The sequence below is a fragment of the Salvia hispanica genome, chromosome 5 (genome assembly GCF_029641045.1).
Source record: "Salvia hispanica isolate PSC_SH4W2 chromosome 5, Shi_PSC_v1, whole genome shotgun sequence".
NCBI lineage: Eukaryota > Viridiplantae > Streptophyta > Magnoliopsida > Lamiales > Lamiaceae > Salvia > Salvia hispanica.
The window spans coordinates 17,879,623-17,895,420 of record NC_142696.1 but is presented as its reverse complement, the minus strand read 5'-3'; the positions used below and the strand labels follow the sequence as shown (position 1 = coordinate 17,895,420).

The following is a 15,798-nucleotide window of genomic DNA, read 5'->3' as shown; positions in this document are numbered from 1 at the left end:
GAAGCCAACAGAATTAGTCGGTTAAAATATTCGGTTCGTTTTTGCATGTGAATACCTTAAATAGAAAAAAAAACGGTTGCTGCGATAGTAGGAGCTTTTTTCCCAGCTCACTTCAATTTTGCTATTTATGCTTCCATTTTCACCCACACTTTCGATCCTTCAATTTCTTCGCAAACCAAATCGAGCGTTAGTCGTCTCTAGATTAGGCATTTTCAACTTACCGCCATGATCTGTGCATCGAGAATTCTTCGTCACTCTACAAAGGTGATCCATTTGATTTCCGTAATTAATTGCTTTATTTCTCTGTAATGGATGCATGCATTCGCAATTTTTTTTTCCTGATAAATGTTCCGCTCTGCGTCTTCCTTTGTGTGCAAATATGAATCGGATTCGTTTTGTGATCTGCATGTTTTTAGCGAAACGTCGGTGAGCTCAATTGGAAATTGTTTGGTCTGTAATTTGGGGATTTTGCAGCTAATTTGATCAATTCGAGCTGTATTGTTTTCTGAAAATTTCGACAAATCATGCATCGTGGAAATGTTGTATAGCAGCAATTCTGTTGAATTTTAGGAGTATTTGTTTATGCCCCTCGAGGATTAAATTTTGACATAAATAGAGAGGATTTACGCCTGCCTCACGTTTGAGCTGCTGTGGATTGAGATGCTAGTATTTATAGTGATAAAAGCTTATTATCCTACTAATATGCTGATCAGTAATTTAGGAAATGGTTGTGGAAACTGACAATTGATGAGAATGGGGCAGTGGAAGAAGTCCAACAAGTGGATTTTGGAGTGGAAGTAGACGAAGAGGTGAAATCAACTTGAAATTTCTATGAATGTGGAATCAGCCAATAAATTCCACTTTGGATGGTTTGAAATGGGTCAAATCAAATTTTATGGTGTTTTCACCTTGTTTGTATTGGTTTCGTGGAATTAATTACCTGTCAATATTTGAACTATTTAACTCATCATTTACATGGGAGTTGATTAAGAAATTAACATTGGGTGTATGCTATGGATTTTGCTCACTAACAAAATAGGAACTCTTAGCATTGTCTTGGCTATTTCCTCGTAAAGAATCATGTTCAATGACGTCATATTTCTTTGTTCTCACTCTGCAGCTCAGACATACACATCATGCTACACAAAAAGACCGTGCTTTTCTTGTATGTTGGTTTACCCATCATGCCAGGATGGATGCCAATCATATAGATGGTAAGTGGCTAAGAAATAGTCATGTCTTCTTTGTTAGCTCTTGTCTCTTTCATCTTCTTGTTTGCACATAATTTGTTGGAAGGCGTCAACTTTTCTGCGTAACCATTCCATGATTTATTATGATTAAGATTCAACATGTAATTAACAGAGTTGCATGTTGCTAGAACTATTGAATGCTTGTTTAAATATAGTGTGTTTATGCATGATTATGTTTCTATTTTCAGCGATGCATATATGTGTATGCATGGTATTCAATTTTTGTTTTAAATGCATTTTCTATTGGAAATAGATGTTCCGAGGTCCAGCCAACTTGATCTTGGACCTGGAGACAAGTATGGCACTTCAATGTTTTCCACCAGAGGCTCTTCTTGTCAAAGTTTCCAGTCAATCAATCAGACACCGGTGATAATACATACTACTATGTTCCTCCTCTATTATTTTGCTGCCTCTTTAGTTGATTTAAGCATAACATGGGAAAGTTGTAATGAAGATTTCAACTGTTAGAATGGAGAAAGGAAATATTTTAAGGACAGCAATAAAGGGTCATTCCCCTGCAACGACCTCAGTATATAAAAAGAGGTTGTCATAATCTTATACTATTATATTTTTACTCTATTCCTATTTTATGTGATATGATCCTTTTTTCATGATGCCTATTTCAGCCAACAGCGGAACTTCATCCGATATTATTCTACAGATTCAGGTATGTTAGTAACAAACAGACCTCCCTGTAAATCTTCTTATAAGTGGCTTTGGTTTCCATTTCTTTTTATTTGAATATTTCATACTTACGTACATTAATTACTAATTGAATAAGATGATGTCAATAATACCTGTAAAACATAAAAACTCATAGTCACATTGGCACAATTTCGATGATGTTTTGATTTTAAATCGAGTCCTGCCCTCTTCTATGGTTTTGTTTTCAGGCCTATCTATCTTGGTCTGATGTGTTACTGTGAATCAGGTCTTCCACCACACCAAGAGATTGGGATGCCTTCATTATCACCCACAATGACCGAGGCAAGAGTTATTCATTTATACTATTCTCCTTTTCATGTATCAGCACCTTTACACTTAATTTCTTGTCTTGTGCTTAAAGGGAAATATTGCAAAGTGGATGAAAAAAGAAGGAGAAAAACTTGCACCCGGAGATGTACTGTGCGAAGTGGAAACTGTAGGTCCCTGTTTCGTCTATATAGCCTTCTGTTAATGGAATTTGCTCGCTCTCCACATTCAGGTGAAGTTTGATTTTGTGCACTTCCACATCTGCTTGCTGTTTCAAGGATAAAGCATCGGTTGAAATGGAATGCATGGAGGAAGGATATCTAGCAAAAATAGTGCTCGGGGATGGATCAACTGGAATTAAAGTTGGCGAGGTATTAGCTGATGTATCCTGTGAACTTGTTGTTCACACCTATTGCATGGTTTATCAATTATACACTTGTTTGAGATGTTTTCTGTCTTCCAGTTCTTCAGATACGTTTTAATGACTGATAACATTATCCTATGATCTTAGATAATTGCTGTAACAGTGGAGGAAGAGGAGGATCTTGCCAAATTTAAAGACTACTCTCCATCAATATCAGATGCTGCAGCTTCGTCCAAAGAACCCTCACCACCAACTCCAACCAAAGAAGAAAGTCCCGAAGAGGCAGCAACCAATCCCACAGAGCGATCATCACCAGGGAACCGTATTTTCACTGGCCCTCTCACCAGTATGCTCGCAAAAGATGATAAGGTAAGTTCAATGCTGTAGATAACAAGAGTTACACAACTATACACCTAGATAATACTCCCTCCGTCCCCCCTAAGTGGAGCATTTCCTTTTCCACACGGGATATTATGTAGTGTTATTTTGTGAGTTAAGTGGAGAGAGGATAAAATAAGAGTGAGAAAAAGTAGAGAGCATGATGTTTCTATTTTAAGAAAGGTGTCATTTAGGATGGGACATCCCCAAAAGGAAAATGTCACTTAGGGTGGAACGGAGGGAGTAAGATTTTGTTTTCTCCTGACGATTTCTGCTCCATGCATTTTCATAACAGGTACACATTTCAAATACAAAAGGAACAAGTCATGATGGACGTGTTGCGAAGATCGATATAAAAGATAGTCCTGGTATTTCTCGTTCACCCTTATTAGTGCCTAGTTAACTCACATGGGTTTCTTTGGTGCTATCTAAGTGATTTCTCTTCCTGCCAAATTTGTAGCCTTAGATTATCAATATTTTCATCCAGTAATCTCTTAAACAATTTGCATAACCTATTTTAACTTCATTTTGCAGCTTCAGGTGGCAAAGAAGTTTCCCCTGCCCTAGACTACACAGACATTCCACAGACTCAAATTGGAAAGGTACATACACACATAGGGAGATATATAGTCATATTTGGTAAACTATCAAAAAGTTTATGAGTTAGGAGCTTAAGTTCCCAGTAGTCTCAGTTTTTAAATTGTAACCAAACCTTGTGCCTAATGTGAATGACATTGGATTCAAACCGCACACTGCTTTGCAAACAACATTAGGATAATGAGGGTGATATATGATGATGTGGATCTATGTTGGTCACATTGGATTCTCTGGCAGGTGACAGCATCACGTCTGTTGCAATCGAAACAAACCATTCCACACTACTACTTAACTGTAGATACATGTGTCGACAAGCTAATGGAGTGAGTTTCACCTCTTGTTCGAATGGACACTCTGACCCCACAAAGTTTACTGTATTGTTTGACCTCTGTAACTTTCATGTAGACTGCGTATCCATCTGAATTCGTTGCAAGAAGCTTCAGGTGGGAGAAGGATATCTATCAATGATCTTGTCATTAAGGTACCGAAACAGTAAGGAACAAAACAATCCTCCCTTCTCTATGTGCCTGTCCATCTAAAGTGGCAATGAGCATTAGAGATTGGATCTGACTCATAACAACATGATCAAACTTTTTCTTGCTTCAGGCTGCTGCTATGGCTCTTAGAGAGGTTCCTCAGTGCAATAGTTCGTGGACCGATGATTATATTCGCCAGTAAGAACGCTTACAAATTCAAGCAATTGTTTAACAAACAAGAGTCTACTAAAACTGCAGAATCTTTCCATACAGGTACCGTAATGTGAATATTAATATTGCTGTGCAAACAGACAACGGATTGTGTGTGCCTGTAATCAAGGTGAGACAACAGAAATTCAAATTACATTATGTAATTATAACCTCAAACTGCAACATCAATGTTGGATTTTCACTAAATTTTCCAGGATGCTGACAAGAAAGGTCTATCAAGAATCGGTAAGGAAGTTAAGCATTTAGCTGAGAAAGCAAGAGAGAACAGCTTGAAACCTGAAGATTATGAGGTAAACCTTTATCAGCAAGCTCCGTAGCCTATATACGAGCAAAGCACGTGAAATCTGTGGATTCTTATCACTATTTTAGATACTAAAGGATTCTTATCTTACATTAAATCACTGAACTATCGGTATAGCCGTATAGGTGTATTAGATGTTGTAAGATGGCACAGTTTTTATAACAGTGACAGATTAAGTTTTTTGAATTATAATAGCTATAGATTTTTATTTACTCTCTGCTATTAGGGAGGTACATTCACCGTATCAAACTTGGGAGGGTCTTTTGGCGTCGAGCAATTCCGTGCAATCGTCAACCCACCCCAAGCAGGCATTCTAGCCGTTGGATCTGGTAAGACTAACTAATTCCATGTCGCTCATTTCTATCTCAAACTCTGTGTTACAAAGATCTTCACCATATGAACAGCTGAAAGGAGGGTGATACCTGGCTCAGGCCCCAAGCAATACGAGTTTGCTTCGTTCATGACTGCCACATTAAGCTGTGACCATCGTGTAGTTGATGGTAAACTTACCTGATTCCAAAAACATGACCTAAACATTACTATATAGTAATGCCTGTGTTGGTGGCACTTCATGCAGGTGCCATTGGAGCAGAGTGGCTCAAGGCTTACAAAGGCTACATCGAGAATCCACAGTCTATGTTGGTCTGAGTTGAACCACACTTGTTCGTTTCTTCGAAGCATGAGGATGTTAGTAATAAAGCCATATGCTATGTTTGTAGTTGTAGGCGTGGATACAAGCATGCGAGAGCTCCATATTTTCCCTATCGAATTATGATTCATTTAGAGAGTGAGAATTTGACATCTCAAGTTTTCTCTGTCTGCACACCATTGTTCATATTAACTGTTGTTCCAAATAAGATTTATGATAGCGAGTACCTATCTTGACTCTTGAGCATTGCTAATATTTCTGTTTTTATTTTCTTCCTTTTCTATTTCTTTGTATGATTCCCTTTTCCTTTGTCTCCCCCTTCACAGTTCCCGTTTTGAGCACGTGGAACTGCAAAGGGAAAGAAAGAGATAGATAAAAAAATAAAAATATTTACATGGACTTAGGTGATCAGTGTTCGTGATAGAAATATTGGTTTACTATGGGGCCGTTCATTTGCCATGATTAATCTTATCTCTTGTTTAATTGCGTCCTCTATGGGGCCGCTCGGTTACTTGTGATAGAAATATTTAAATGCTGATACCAAAGAAGGATGAAGCAACACTTCTCACTTTTCTGTCTCTTAATATACAAGAAAATTTTCTTTTACATTCCTTTCTATATGTCTGACATGAACATCTAAGTAATGTTTTGAGTGAGAAATTAAGTTGCAAAAATCACTCATACATTCATATCTTGGTGAACTTCACTATCCCTCCATTGCATTAATCAACCTGCCGCCTTTGAGTTTCGCAATTCCCTGATCAAACATGTTAATCATTGTTAGGAAGAAAAAGTCATGTACTGTATTTTCTGAATTATAGAGCTGAGTTTTCTTACCCGAGGCTGACTCATTCTCCTTCCAGGTTTGAGCTTTGATGTCACATTCATCAGACGCACAAGCTCTGGCAAGACGACGGTTGCAAGGTCCGGTCGGTCCCGCCTCCTGAGCTCACTGCATTGCAAGGCCAATTTTGCCAGCTCCAGAGCCTCCTGAACTGGCCAGTCTTTAACTCGAGGGTCAAGAATATCCGTGAATCGCTCGTTTTGGATTGCTGTGTCAACTAGATGTGTCAAGCCCATTGGAGGCCTGGCAGTGATGATCTGCAGCAAGATGATTCCTAAGGAGTAGACGTCCGATTTGGTCCCGAGCAGCCCCGTCTGTTGATACTCGGGATCGATGTAGCAGAAAGTCCCCGCAGCTGCTGTCACTCTGTATTGAGTCATGTTGTCGGCTTCGGCTGCAGGGATGAGCCTGGACAGTCCCACGTCGCTGATCTTGCTCACGTAGTTCCTGTCGAGGAGGATGTTCCCGGGCTTGAGGTCACGGTGGACCAGTGGCTGTGGCCTCGCCTGGTGGAGGAAGTTGAGACCGGTTGCGATCTCTGCAGCGATTGAGAAGCGCGTGAGGCATGGCAGGGGTGGAGAGCCATCTTTGCAGGAAAGGCGGTCTTCGAGGGAGCCGTTTTCCATGTACTCGTAGACGAGGCAGCCGTATTGGGGGCAGGCTCCCATGAGGATGACCATGTTGGGATGCCTCAACCGGGTAAGTACGTCCACCTCTTGGTGGAACTGGTCTAGGGCATCTGGTATGTTGGATTTGAGAATCTTGATGGCAACGGGCGTGTTATCGATGGTGGCTCTATACACGGGTCCGTAGCTGCCTTGGCCGATCTTATGGGAGGTGAAGTTGTTGGTTGCAGCTTCTATCTCATCACCCGAATACCTTCTGCATCGACCCAAGTTGTATTCCAATGCATCAACTACTTTCTCCGAATCCGCCACTTTGCGCTGCGCCTTCTTCTTCCGTTGTACTGCATCTTCTGTTCTTCTGATTTCTGCAATGTCTTTTTCCTGCTGATGTTTTCATATGAATTCATTTATCCAGATTCAAACAGAAAAGTCATTCCAATTTCAATCATGTTATGTACCTTAGTTAGGCAAGCTGCATTGTACTTTTCTTTGATCTTTTCCAGCTCTAGTTTCACTCTATTGAGCTCCTCTTCCAGATCCTGCAACGAGTAGAAATTTATAAAACGTTGTTCGAGTATTGATGTGGCGTGAAGTTAATACCGTATCTACATTGGAGGATGCATCGGGTTCGTCTAGAAACTCATAGGAGATATTGGAGGTATAGCTGTTTTGATTAGTCGAGTACGCAGAGTGGTGTGACAAGTTCCCCGCGGGGAGGCGCTGAAGCGCCTTGGCCCTAATCAGTGGAGTGGAACACTGGCTGCTGGTCATGGAGTATGCAGGGGAAGGTGCTGTACTGGCTATAGACATCTCCGAGGGGCTACTTGGTTGATATTCTGTATCCTCGTATCTGTAGTGAAAATGTAAGTGCTATTACACTTGGGTGTAAAAAGAGAACTGAAACCACTATATAAATAAGTACTACTATAACGGAACACGAGATAAGATGTACGATGAAAACGTGAAAGATCGATCTGTACCCATGAAAGGGGCCGGAGGCGGGGACAGGGGCAGGGTCAGTCAGGGACTTGATTCTGTTAACTTTGGCCTTAGATACGGAGTATACGGAGCAAAAATGTGGTGCTAATTTTCCTACAAATGTAGCCACATCTCCATGCCTAAATGCCCTGCCATGAGAAATAAGAAGCGGTGAGTTGATTTGAGTGATCGAGCTTCACTGTATCTATATGTACCTAACCTTGATATGGTGCCTCGGCTGGAAGCACCGAGGACTATGTTCTTGATGGAGTGGGAGCTAAGGAAGTCGGACAATGCGCCCGCGATGTCCTGGTTGTGGAGGATCACCTCCTTGGTCCGAACCTGAACTTGTCATTATCAGTCCTCAGTATGTTTTTATACGGGCAAATTGCCAAACAAATCACAGAGAATAGTCAAATGAAATGATCTCATACGTCTGATGAAACTCACGATAACGTGGCAACTAGATTTATCTATGTTGACAAAACTGCAATGGCACAAAGTGGCGTACCTAGAAACCAATCATCGCAGGTTTCATCGGATAAATGACACCCCAGATAATTTGCGAAATTGTAAAACTTAACTATTAATACAAATCAAAATTTGACTATTCTTCGTGATTTATTGACAATTCGCCCTCTGTATATCCATGCATGATAATGTACTTACGCCTTTACGTGCGCAAATGACGCGAAAAGGGAGGAACATCTGTTGCATTTCACTATCCTCCTCTGCACGTAAATTAATCAACAAAATAATTATCAATTTCAAATTGTATAGAAATAAAATCAAATTATCATTAGGATTTGGGAAGAAAGTAAGAATACCTGATTCATGTTGAAAGGTGGCGACATGAACGAGGACGATGATCTTCTCCATCAACCTCAAATTGTCGAGGGCCCATCGCAGGGCGTGTTGGCTGTTCTTGTCTCGGTCCACAGCCACCACCGTCGAAGCCCCTTGCGTCGGTGACGCTGAGTTCGCCATCAGCGGCACACCACCGCGGATGGCGGTTGCTGCTTTTCGCTACCTCACCGGATCAATCCAATGCAAATGCAACCACATTTTTCTCCAATATTTGTTTTTCTTTCACCCTTTTTTTCATCGGTCTTCTTTTTTTCACCTTTTTTTTATTATTTTATTTTCTACTTGAGCCATTTTTACTCTGAATCCGCATTTTTTGACAAATAGAATAAAATATAAAAAGTAAATTAGTAAAATAGAATAGTAAAACATAAAAAAGGTAAATATGAAATGTGTTGAACTTTGTAAAAAATACTCTCAATTAATTTGACAATCACTTATCTATCAAAACAACTATAGTATGTAATTGATGTTTGAAATGAGGTTATTGTCATTAAAAAATGAATAAATAATAGGATTACTGGAGCATGTAACTTTTAACAAATTAATTTTTTTCCATGAATTTCTAATTTGGTACATATATCAACAATTCACAAACTTCATTTGCGATGCTAATTTCCAACGTCAATAAATTCCAGCTTATTAAAATGATATGGATGATGAATTGGCATTTGTAAAAATGAGTTGGATGGTAAGATGTGATTTATAAATAAACTATTCATAAAAACTGTTTCAATAGGGCTTAGAAAGGGTTTTAATACCTTTATTCCAAAGTTTTTTCCACGGCGGCGTTCTTCTTCACCACCGACAACGGATATTGCGGCTGGTACACACATTTTCTCAGGTCAGACATAGTTTGATTTGATTGAATATAGCATGATATGCTTTGTCGAACATTATGTCAATTGGCTACTTTCATGAGTTTATTGAATTTTGAAGATTACAGTAACTTTTAAGGTTGATATTGTCTTCCTCTTTCAAACAGCTTCGTGTCGCATGCCTTAATCAGAATCTGATAGTGAAAATTATGGTCATTTTGCTCAAATCTCCAACAAACACGTGTTTAAATTCTTTTATTGAATTACTTTATTATTGAATAACATTCGGTGATTTAGATTGTATTATTAATGGATGCGATTTATGTGAATATTTCATGGTGTGTTATGGTGAATTGGATTGAATTGAATGGATTTTTTTTTTGTTGGATGAGCTTGAATAGTTGTCATTGGTGAATTGTGTGAATGAATTTTTCGTAAAACTTCGTGATTATAGATTAACTTATCGAAGTAGGCTCACAAAATATCACTAGTGCCCTCAACAACGCTTTTGACACAGAACGTTGTTGTCTTTTGAGAGTTCGCACAACCGAATTTTCATAAAGGTTGACGTAGTACTCGAAAATCCTCTTGGTTAACTTTCTTGAATACGTCATGTGAGATTCAGTTTTGGGAGCCTCTACTCCATCTGAAAGTTGGATAAACTTGATTGCCTTGGGGAGTATATGACCAACTAATTGGCCTTAGACAAAGAATCAATTGTGTGGAAAGATGAATCTAATGATAGATTTAGTGGATCGATGTTGAGCTTCAGTGGAGCGACTCAAAGATAAGTTTTGAGTTGTTATTGATATGAATGTGGATCCATGAGACTTGATTAAAATAAGACAACGAAAAAAGAATTGAGGAAATACAGTGAATATATAATAGAGTGGATAAATTTATAAATAAATAAGGATTTAAAAAAATTTAAATGAAAAGACCAAGTAGACATTTTTACCAATGACATACTATTTATTTATATATTAATAAAAATATAAGAAAATATATAAAAAATAGTAAGACATGTGGCGAACCACGATTTGCTTCTTCCACGTGCTTTTTTTGCATTGCGCCATTTCGGAGTTGGCGCGTGTGTTAACCATTGAAACACCATCATCTACTAAGCATGTGGTGTAAATGACTGATACAATAAAAAGCAAGCGATACAATTGTACCTCAAAACTGTACGATTAATATTGTATTAAGTTCATCTATAAATTGATATATTCTGAGATCTAACAGTAGCACAATCGTCTATGCATTTATCCACCATGTGTTTGAATCCATGACCCTTGCAGCTCAAAATGCTTCGTCACATGTTCCATATATTTCAGTGGACTGGAATCCCTATTATGCAATACCGTGAAATCATAGTAGTTTACTAAAAAAATTCCATGATCTCGATAACTTAAGATGTTTCTGTTACATACCGTTTTAATGAGACGAGATCTCAACGTGAAAGTGAAAATCTTTGCGTCGGTATAATTTTGAGGGTTGTGTTTTCAATTTATGTTTTTTAAGTATTAATATATTTTATTTGTTTTATGATTAAAAATTAACATAAAAATGATCAAAATTGGTGAAATGAATTTTGACTGAAAATGAGGCTGAATTTATTATAAAATAAAAAATATTAACGTGATTTAAGGAAAATTTAATTGTAACTGAAAATGAAGCTAATTTTTAGGTCCTTTTGGCTTTCAATGATCTCACGCCTAGAATGGAACTTGCTATGTCATTGCTGAAAAAAGTGAGATGATTATTTTTAAATAATTCTATGGAGATGGTTTACCTTCTAGGACGAGCAAGGACACGTGGTGTTCTTGGAGTCTGTATCATGAAAAGTCCATGACTCCTTTTTCTATATTCTATGCACTAATAATTGTTTTTTTGTTTTTTGCCTAATTTATTTTGTTCTTTTTCTACAGATGCATTGATTGGAGTTAGATAATTGCATCTACACGTGTCCAATGAAGATGTAACGCAATTAGTAAATGCTTTTCCACAGCTGCTCCATCTCTCTCTCTCCTCTCACCAGCTCAAAAATGAAAAGGAAAATTGAAAAATTAGCTGAGGAGAAATATTGCCGAGCATGCTTTCAGCCCTTGAGTTATTGATTTGTTTGTGGGGTTTCAATTCAATATTTGTAAGTAAGAGCCTTTTCACTTAAATCTTGAATCCATTTATTGAGTATAAAGATTGAATCTTTGCTGCGGCGGCATCATTCCCTTTTCTGTTTTGTTGTAATTTGTTGGTATTCGGAATTTATTTTTGCGGAATGAATCTTGATTGAGAAAAGGTTAAAACTCAATTGAAAAAATGCGTTCTTTTTTTCAAGAGGCTGAGAGGGGTTGCCTTAGATCCATGAAATCCATATATATCTCCATGTGTCAAAAAAGTTGACATCTTTTGAGGGTTTCTTGTGAATCTTGTGGGGGTCGGTTTTCCTTTTTCCTAGGTTTGTTTTCCTCCTTGCAGCTATGGATAAGGGTTTGAATTTTTTTGTCCTTTTCTTGATTCTCGTGAGTATATAAGTGTTGGTGCTTGTAGATTGGGATCTTGGTTTTTAAGTTTGTTGTTGTTTTTTTTGTGTTCTTGATTCCAATCCTTAAAATTTCTGTTTTTGGAAGTATGTTTAATCCATCCTATGTTTGACTCCTAGATCCCTATTTACCTCTTTCACTTTTGATGATAGGTCGTTAGTTTCTATCTCTTCCTTTTGTCCTTTGTTGTTTAGTTTTTCAAGTATTGTTCCTTTTTTGGGTATTGATTCAACTGGTAAAACTTTTGATTCCTCCAAGGTTAGCTTTGCTGCTTGAAAAGATCGATTTCGAGAATCTGAAATAGGTTTGTAGCCTTAAATCGGGTTGGTATTGCAATGATGGAAGAGATATCTCCTGCAGCAGTCGCGGTTACATTTGGTTTAGGCAATCCTGTGTGCGAGAATCCCGCGATTTCAAGCCATATGGAGATTGCTCGACTCAAATTAGTGACGGAGACAGCAACCTTGCTGTCTGATCCAGCGTTCAGCTGGGATGCTGGTTTTAATCGTGTGAAAACTGAGGTGGATGGCATGTTAGACACGACAACGGTTAACGAGAGCAGCCAGGCGGAAGGTAGTAATGTTCACGATAGTGAGGAAGACGAAATTATCTTGTTTGGAGGGGACACTAGCTTTATAGGTGGTGTAGAGTTGCTACCCCTACATCATGGCTCGAATATATCTGTGCCGCTTGTTTCTGCTTCAGAGACAAGTGTGCCAATCGCTGTTGAGATTGAGGGCGTGGAGAATGGCCAGCTGGTTGCCAAGGTGATTAGTGTGGAGGAGAAAGGCATGCCAACGGGTGAATATTCGAGTGGACCTGCAATTAAAGAATCCCTTGTTTCTGTTAAACTGCCCTGCCAGAAAAACCCGGGCAAAGGCAGTGTTAAGAGTGTTTTTGAGCTGGACTGTGTGCCACTCTGGGGGTCAGTGTCAATATGTGGACGTAGGCCCGAGATGGAAGATGCTCTTATGGTCGCACCGCATTTCATGAAAATCCCGGTGAAGTTATTTATTGGTGACCATGGAAACGATGGAATAAGTCAGACTCTGAATCAACTGACGTCTCATTTTTTCGCAGTTTATGATGGCCATGGTGGATCTCAGGTGCGGTGTTGTTGTCTCTATATATATTTGATACTTTCGTACATAAACCTGTTATTATTTGTCAACCGACACAAAAGATTAATGTTTTGATTATCATTCTGTGGTGTGAAAAATGTGCTTTCTGCTAATTACTATTGGAACTTGATTTTGTAGGTTGCAAATTACTGTCGTGATCGTATTCACTGGGCTTTGGTGGAGGAATTGAACGAGTGTAAAGTGGTAGAAGGGAGCACCAAGGACACTAGGCAGGTCCAGTGGGAGAGGATTTTCACAGATTGCTTTCTAAAAGTCGACGATGAAGTTGGGGGCAAGCCGGTACAGGGCAGCCCTCAAGTGGATATTGAAGAGGATTGCATTGTCGAACCGCTTGCCCCAGAGACCGTCGGATCAACTGCTGTCGTTGCAGTTTTGTCATCATCCCATATTATAGTTGCGAATTGTGGAGATTCAAGGGCTGTACTCTATCGTGGTAAAGAAGCAATCCCGTTATCAGTTGATCACAAAGTAAGCTTGCGTCTTATTGCTTTTGCTTCATGCCTCCATTGCTTGTTGTTCTTGAAGCCCATTGACTTCATGTTCTCATTTTTCGTTTAATTTTTCTGCCAGCCAAGTCGAGAGGATGAATATGCTAGAATTGAGGCATCAGGAGGCAAGGTCATATCGTGGAATGGCCATCGTGTTTTTGGTGTTCTTGCCATGTCAAGGTCTATAGGTAGGTCTATTTTTCCAGTTTTATGCCAAAATAGATCATTTCTTGTGCCTTTTATAGAATTCTTCATGCTTTTTTATGCAATTTCTGGTAGTAAGATCGAGTTGAGATCATTTTCTTAACCCAGTGTTTGAAAGCTCTTAATAATTACTCAAAATTGTTATGTTCATGGTGGCTAGGTTTGAACAACGTTGTTAGATTGTAGAGTACTAATCTGTGACACGTTCGACTTTCAATTCTCGAGCCTGTTTCTCGCTCTTTCTCCTGCATTATCATGTAGTTATAGTTATACGACTGAACTCTCACTTACCTCGGACGCTCTTCTCAGGTGATAGATACTTAAAGCCATGGATCATACCCGAGCCAGAGGTAATGTTCGTCCCTCGGAACAGAGAGGACGACTGTCTCATCCTGGCCAGTGATGGGCTGTGGGATGTGATGACAAACGAGGAAGTGTGTGAAGTGGCGAGGAAACGCATTCTGATCTGGCACAAGAAGAACGGGACGGACCCGTTGGCAGATCGAGGACAAGGTATCGACCCGGCGGCCCAATCGGCAGCGGAGTACCTCTGCCAGATGGCCCTGCAGGCAGGGAGCAAAGATAACATATCTGTAATTGTGATAGACTTGAAGTCTAAGAGGAAGATCAAAACCAAACCTTGATTGATTCTCCATTTCCACTGTAGCTTTTACATTAATATTTTCTCATTTTTACATAATCAGTCCATATGGTTTTTGTCTTCATGGACTTGAAAAGTGTGCATGAGGATGTTTCTTAGTAATGTAATATAGAAAAAGAGAGGATTACTTAATTTAGGAACCTTTTGTGTTTGATTATTGTTACATTGGTATTTGACGAGAGTCGGATCAAATATATATCACGAGAAAATGAGGTTGTTACATCTTACATGTATAAGATAAAAATAAGTAATTTAAAATCTGAATATTATTGTCTAAATGGATGGTTGTCATTTAAATCATATCAATATCATAATTTTACAATAATATGCAAAATTATAATGTTTCAATTTTTTTTATAATTGTCTCATAATGGTTTTTGTAAGTATTGATTCCTAATTTCCTAGCTTCCATATCTCAAATCAAGAGCAATCACGAAGAGATTACTTTATAGAATATAATTACTAATTTTTACATAGATCACCAGTGCAATTAAATGTCATGCGAGATTTGGCTTGAACTTAACCGAAAGGTTAAGAAACAGTTTTATTTCTTCATATAATAAAATAAAAACACAACATTCACTCTATGTATACACTAGTATATAATATATACTTCCCGATTAGGAGTCCCGATTGCCATTTTGGTTCATCCGCGATTAGGAGACTCTAATCTCTGCAGGGTAGGGTACGTAGGCTAGCAATGAGATGGATGAGGAAGTTTGCACTTATCAGGAAGCTGTAAGGCAAGATTAGGGTCTATTCCAAGGGATGGCAGCAGCTTTGAGTTCTTGTAGGAGCAAAGGCACCTTATATCAGCATGAGACAGGGCTGAGCAGCACTTTGCCGATGGCGGTGGCGGCCTCGGTGGAGTCACCGACGGCTTGCACGCCATCAGATCCTCCCCCGACATGTTGCATATGTTCTGACCATCTACATTTATGATCACCAACATCAACATTGCTACTACTAATACTCTCATCTTCTTTTCATACACTAAATTCTTCCTCATTTTCTTGTTTCTTTATACTCCTATATGTGCTTTTGTTTCAATTAGTGATGGTCATATATATAGGACTTCATGGCCGCCTTATTAGACTTGTGAAATTATTTGAAAGGAGATATTTATTTTGGTTCTTCGGTTGCTTTTTAATTTATTTTCCACCACAAATGCTGTGTTTTGGATCTTTGTAACCATATAATGTGTGATTGGATTTTATCTTCAAAAATAGCGTTTTCACTTTGTCAAGTTGACTCCCAAGTCTTTGTAATTAGGGTCGGTGCTGTTGCTTCCAATTCTTCATGTGTTTCAATCATGCATAGAGTAATATAGTTAATGAATTCCTCTCATATCATTTATTGTGGGCAAAAATAAAAAATGTGTGCCTATTATTGCATTCAATAAGAGCTAGTTA

At 38.7% G+C, this 15,798-nt stretch overlaps 4 protein-coding genes across 16 annotated transcripts; 2 read left to right on the top strand and 2 right to left on the bottom strand.

The window, feature by feature from the left end:
- The first annotated feature begins 128 nt into the window (after positions 1–128).
- Positions 129–6,210, top strand: LOC125187557 (dihydrolipoyllysine-residue acetyltransferase component 2 of pyruvate dehydrogenase complex, mitochondrial-like). Of its 6 annotated transcripts, none has more exons than XR_016130891.1 (21): positions 162–264; positions 722–809; positions 1,121–1,214; positions 1,504–1,616; positions 1,705–1,793; positions 1,877–1,917; positions 2,182–2,237; positions 2,317–2,391; positions 2,501–2,593; positions 2,734–2,955; positions 3,260–3,332; positions 3,499–3,566; positions 3,799–3,884; positions 3,967–4,042; positions 4,168–4,235; positions 4,311–4,377; positions 4,463–4,558; positions 4,796–4,898; positions 4,974–5,069; positions 5,147–5,356; positions 6,082–6,210. XR_016130891.1 is itself a non-coding variant. In XM_048084172.2 (20 exons), exons 1-19 carry the CDS (start codon positions 226–228, stop codon positions 5,215–5,217), a joined length of 1,626 nt encoding a protein of 541 aa, XP_047940129.1. In that variant the 5' UTR covers positions 129–225; the 3' UTR covers positions 5,218–5,256; positions 6,082–6,208. The 6 variants fall into 6 exon arrangements, 2 of the variants coding, with proteins under 2 accessions (XP_047940129.1, XP_047940128.1); XR_016130890.1 differs by having other exon boundaries at positions 165–264; positions 714–809; XR_007170624.2 differs by lacking the exon at positions 722–809 and having other exon boundaries at positions 129–264.
- Positions 5,770–8,709, bottom strand: LOC125187556 (U-box domain-containing protein 51-like). 5 transcript variants are annotated; one of them, XM_089059671.1, is made up of 8 exons: positions 8,494–8,709; positions 8,336–8,397; positions 7,887–8,008; positions 7,669–7,815; positions 7,289–7,538; positions 7,147–7,227; positions 6,056–7,072; positions 5,770–5,975 (listed from the first exon to the last, which is right to left on the bottom strand). In XM_089059671.1, exons 1-8 carry the CDS (start codon positions 8,651–8,653, stop codon positions 5,925–5,927), a joined length of 1,890 nt encoding a protein of 629 aa, XP_088915797.1. In that variant the 5' UTR covers positions 8,654–8,709; the 3' UTR covers positions 5,770–5,924. The 5 variants fall into 5 exon arrangements, with proteins under 5 accessions (XP_088915797.1, XP_047940127.1, XP_088915794.1 ...); XM_048084170.2 differs by having other exon boundaries at positions 6,056–7,069; XM_089059668.1 differs by having other exon boundaries at positions 8,336–8,709.
- Positions 8,710–11,335: 2,626 nt separating this feature from the next.
- LOC125189059 (protein phosphatase 2C 16-like) lies at positions 11,336–14,543 on the top strand. 4 transcript variants are annotated; one of them, XM_089058746.1, is made up of 5 exons: positions 11,336–11,494; positions 12,155–12,997; positions 13,151–13,501; positions 13,604–13,709; positions 14,035–14,543. In XM_089058746.1, exons 2-5 carry the CDS (start codon positions 12,227–12,229, stop codon positions 14,367–14,369), a joined length of 1,563 nt encoding a protein of 520 aa, XP_088914872.1. In that variant the 5' UTR covers positions 11,336–11,494; positions 12,155–12,226; the 3' UTR covers positions 14,370–14,543. The 4 variants fall into 4 exon arrangements, with proteins under 4 accessions (XP_088914872.1, XP_088914873.1, XP_047942189.1 ...); XM_089058747.1 differs by having other exon boundaries at positions 11,336–11,498; XM_048086232.2 differs by having other exon boundaries at positions 11,337–11,494; positions 12,150–12,997.
- A 350-nt stretch (positions 14,544–14,893) lies between these two features.
- On the bottom strand, positions 14,894–15,431 carry LOC148926385 (putative lipid-transfer protein DIR1). Its single transcript, XM_089058748.1, has one exon. It carries the CDS (start codon positions 15,393–15,395, stop codon positions 15,081–15,083), a length of 315 nt encoding a protein of 104 aa, XP_088914874.1. The 5' UTR covers positions 15,396–15,431; the 3' UTR covers positions 14,894–15,080.
- Between the last annotated feature and the right edge of the window lie 367 nt (positions 15,432–15,798).

What these genes read in the sequence shown, in the direction of transcription:
- LOC125187557 (XM_048084172.2), top strand. Translation starts at nt 226, where the DNA reads ATGATCTGTGCATCGAGAATTCTTCGTCACTCTACAAAG. An exon ending in AGTCAATCAATCAGACACCG is followed by an intron (nt 1,617 to 1,704) that starts GTGATAATACAT and finishes GTTGTAATGAAG; the next exon opens with ATTTCAACTGTTAGAATGGA. An exon ending in TGACCATCGTGTAGTTGATG is followed by an intron (nt 5,070 to 5,146) that starts GTAAACTTACCT and finishes CACTTCATGCAG; the next exon opens with GTGCCATTGGAGCAGAGTGG.
- LOC125187556 (XM_089059668.1), bottom strand. Translation starts at nt 8,653, where the DNA reads ATGGCGAACTCAGCGTCACCGACGCAAGGGGCTTCGACGGTGGTGGCT. An exon ending in AGCCGAGGCACCATATCAAG is followed by an intron (nt 7,816 to 7,886) that starts GTTAGGTACATA and finishes TTCTCATGGCAG; the next exon opens with GGCATTTAGGCATGGAGATG. An exon ending in GCCTCCGGCCCCTTTCATGG is followed by an intron (nt 7,539 to 7,668) that starts GTACAGATCGAT and finishes TTTTCACTACAG; the next exon opens with ATACGAGGATACAGAATATC.
- LOC125189059 (XM_089058746.1), top strand. Translation starts at nt 12,227, where the DNA reads ATGATGGAAGAGATATCTCCTGCAGCAGTCGCGGTTACATTTGGTTTA. An exon ending in ATGGCCATGGTGGATCTCAG is followed by an intron (nt 12,998 to 13,150) that starts GTGCGGTGTTGT and finishes TTGATTTTGTAG; the next exon opens with GTTGCAAATTACTGTCGTGA. An exon ending in CGTTATCAGTTGATCACAAA is followed by an intron (nt 13,502 to 13,603) that starts GTAAGCTTGCGT and finishes TTTTTCTGCCAG; the next exon opens with CCAAGTCGAGAGGATGAATA.
- LOC148926385 (XM_089058748.1), bottom strand. Translation starts at nt 15,395, where the DNA reads ATGAGGAAGAATTTAGTGTATGAAAAGAAGATGAGAGTATTAGTAGTA.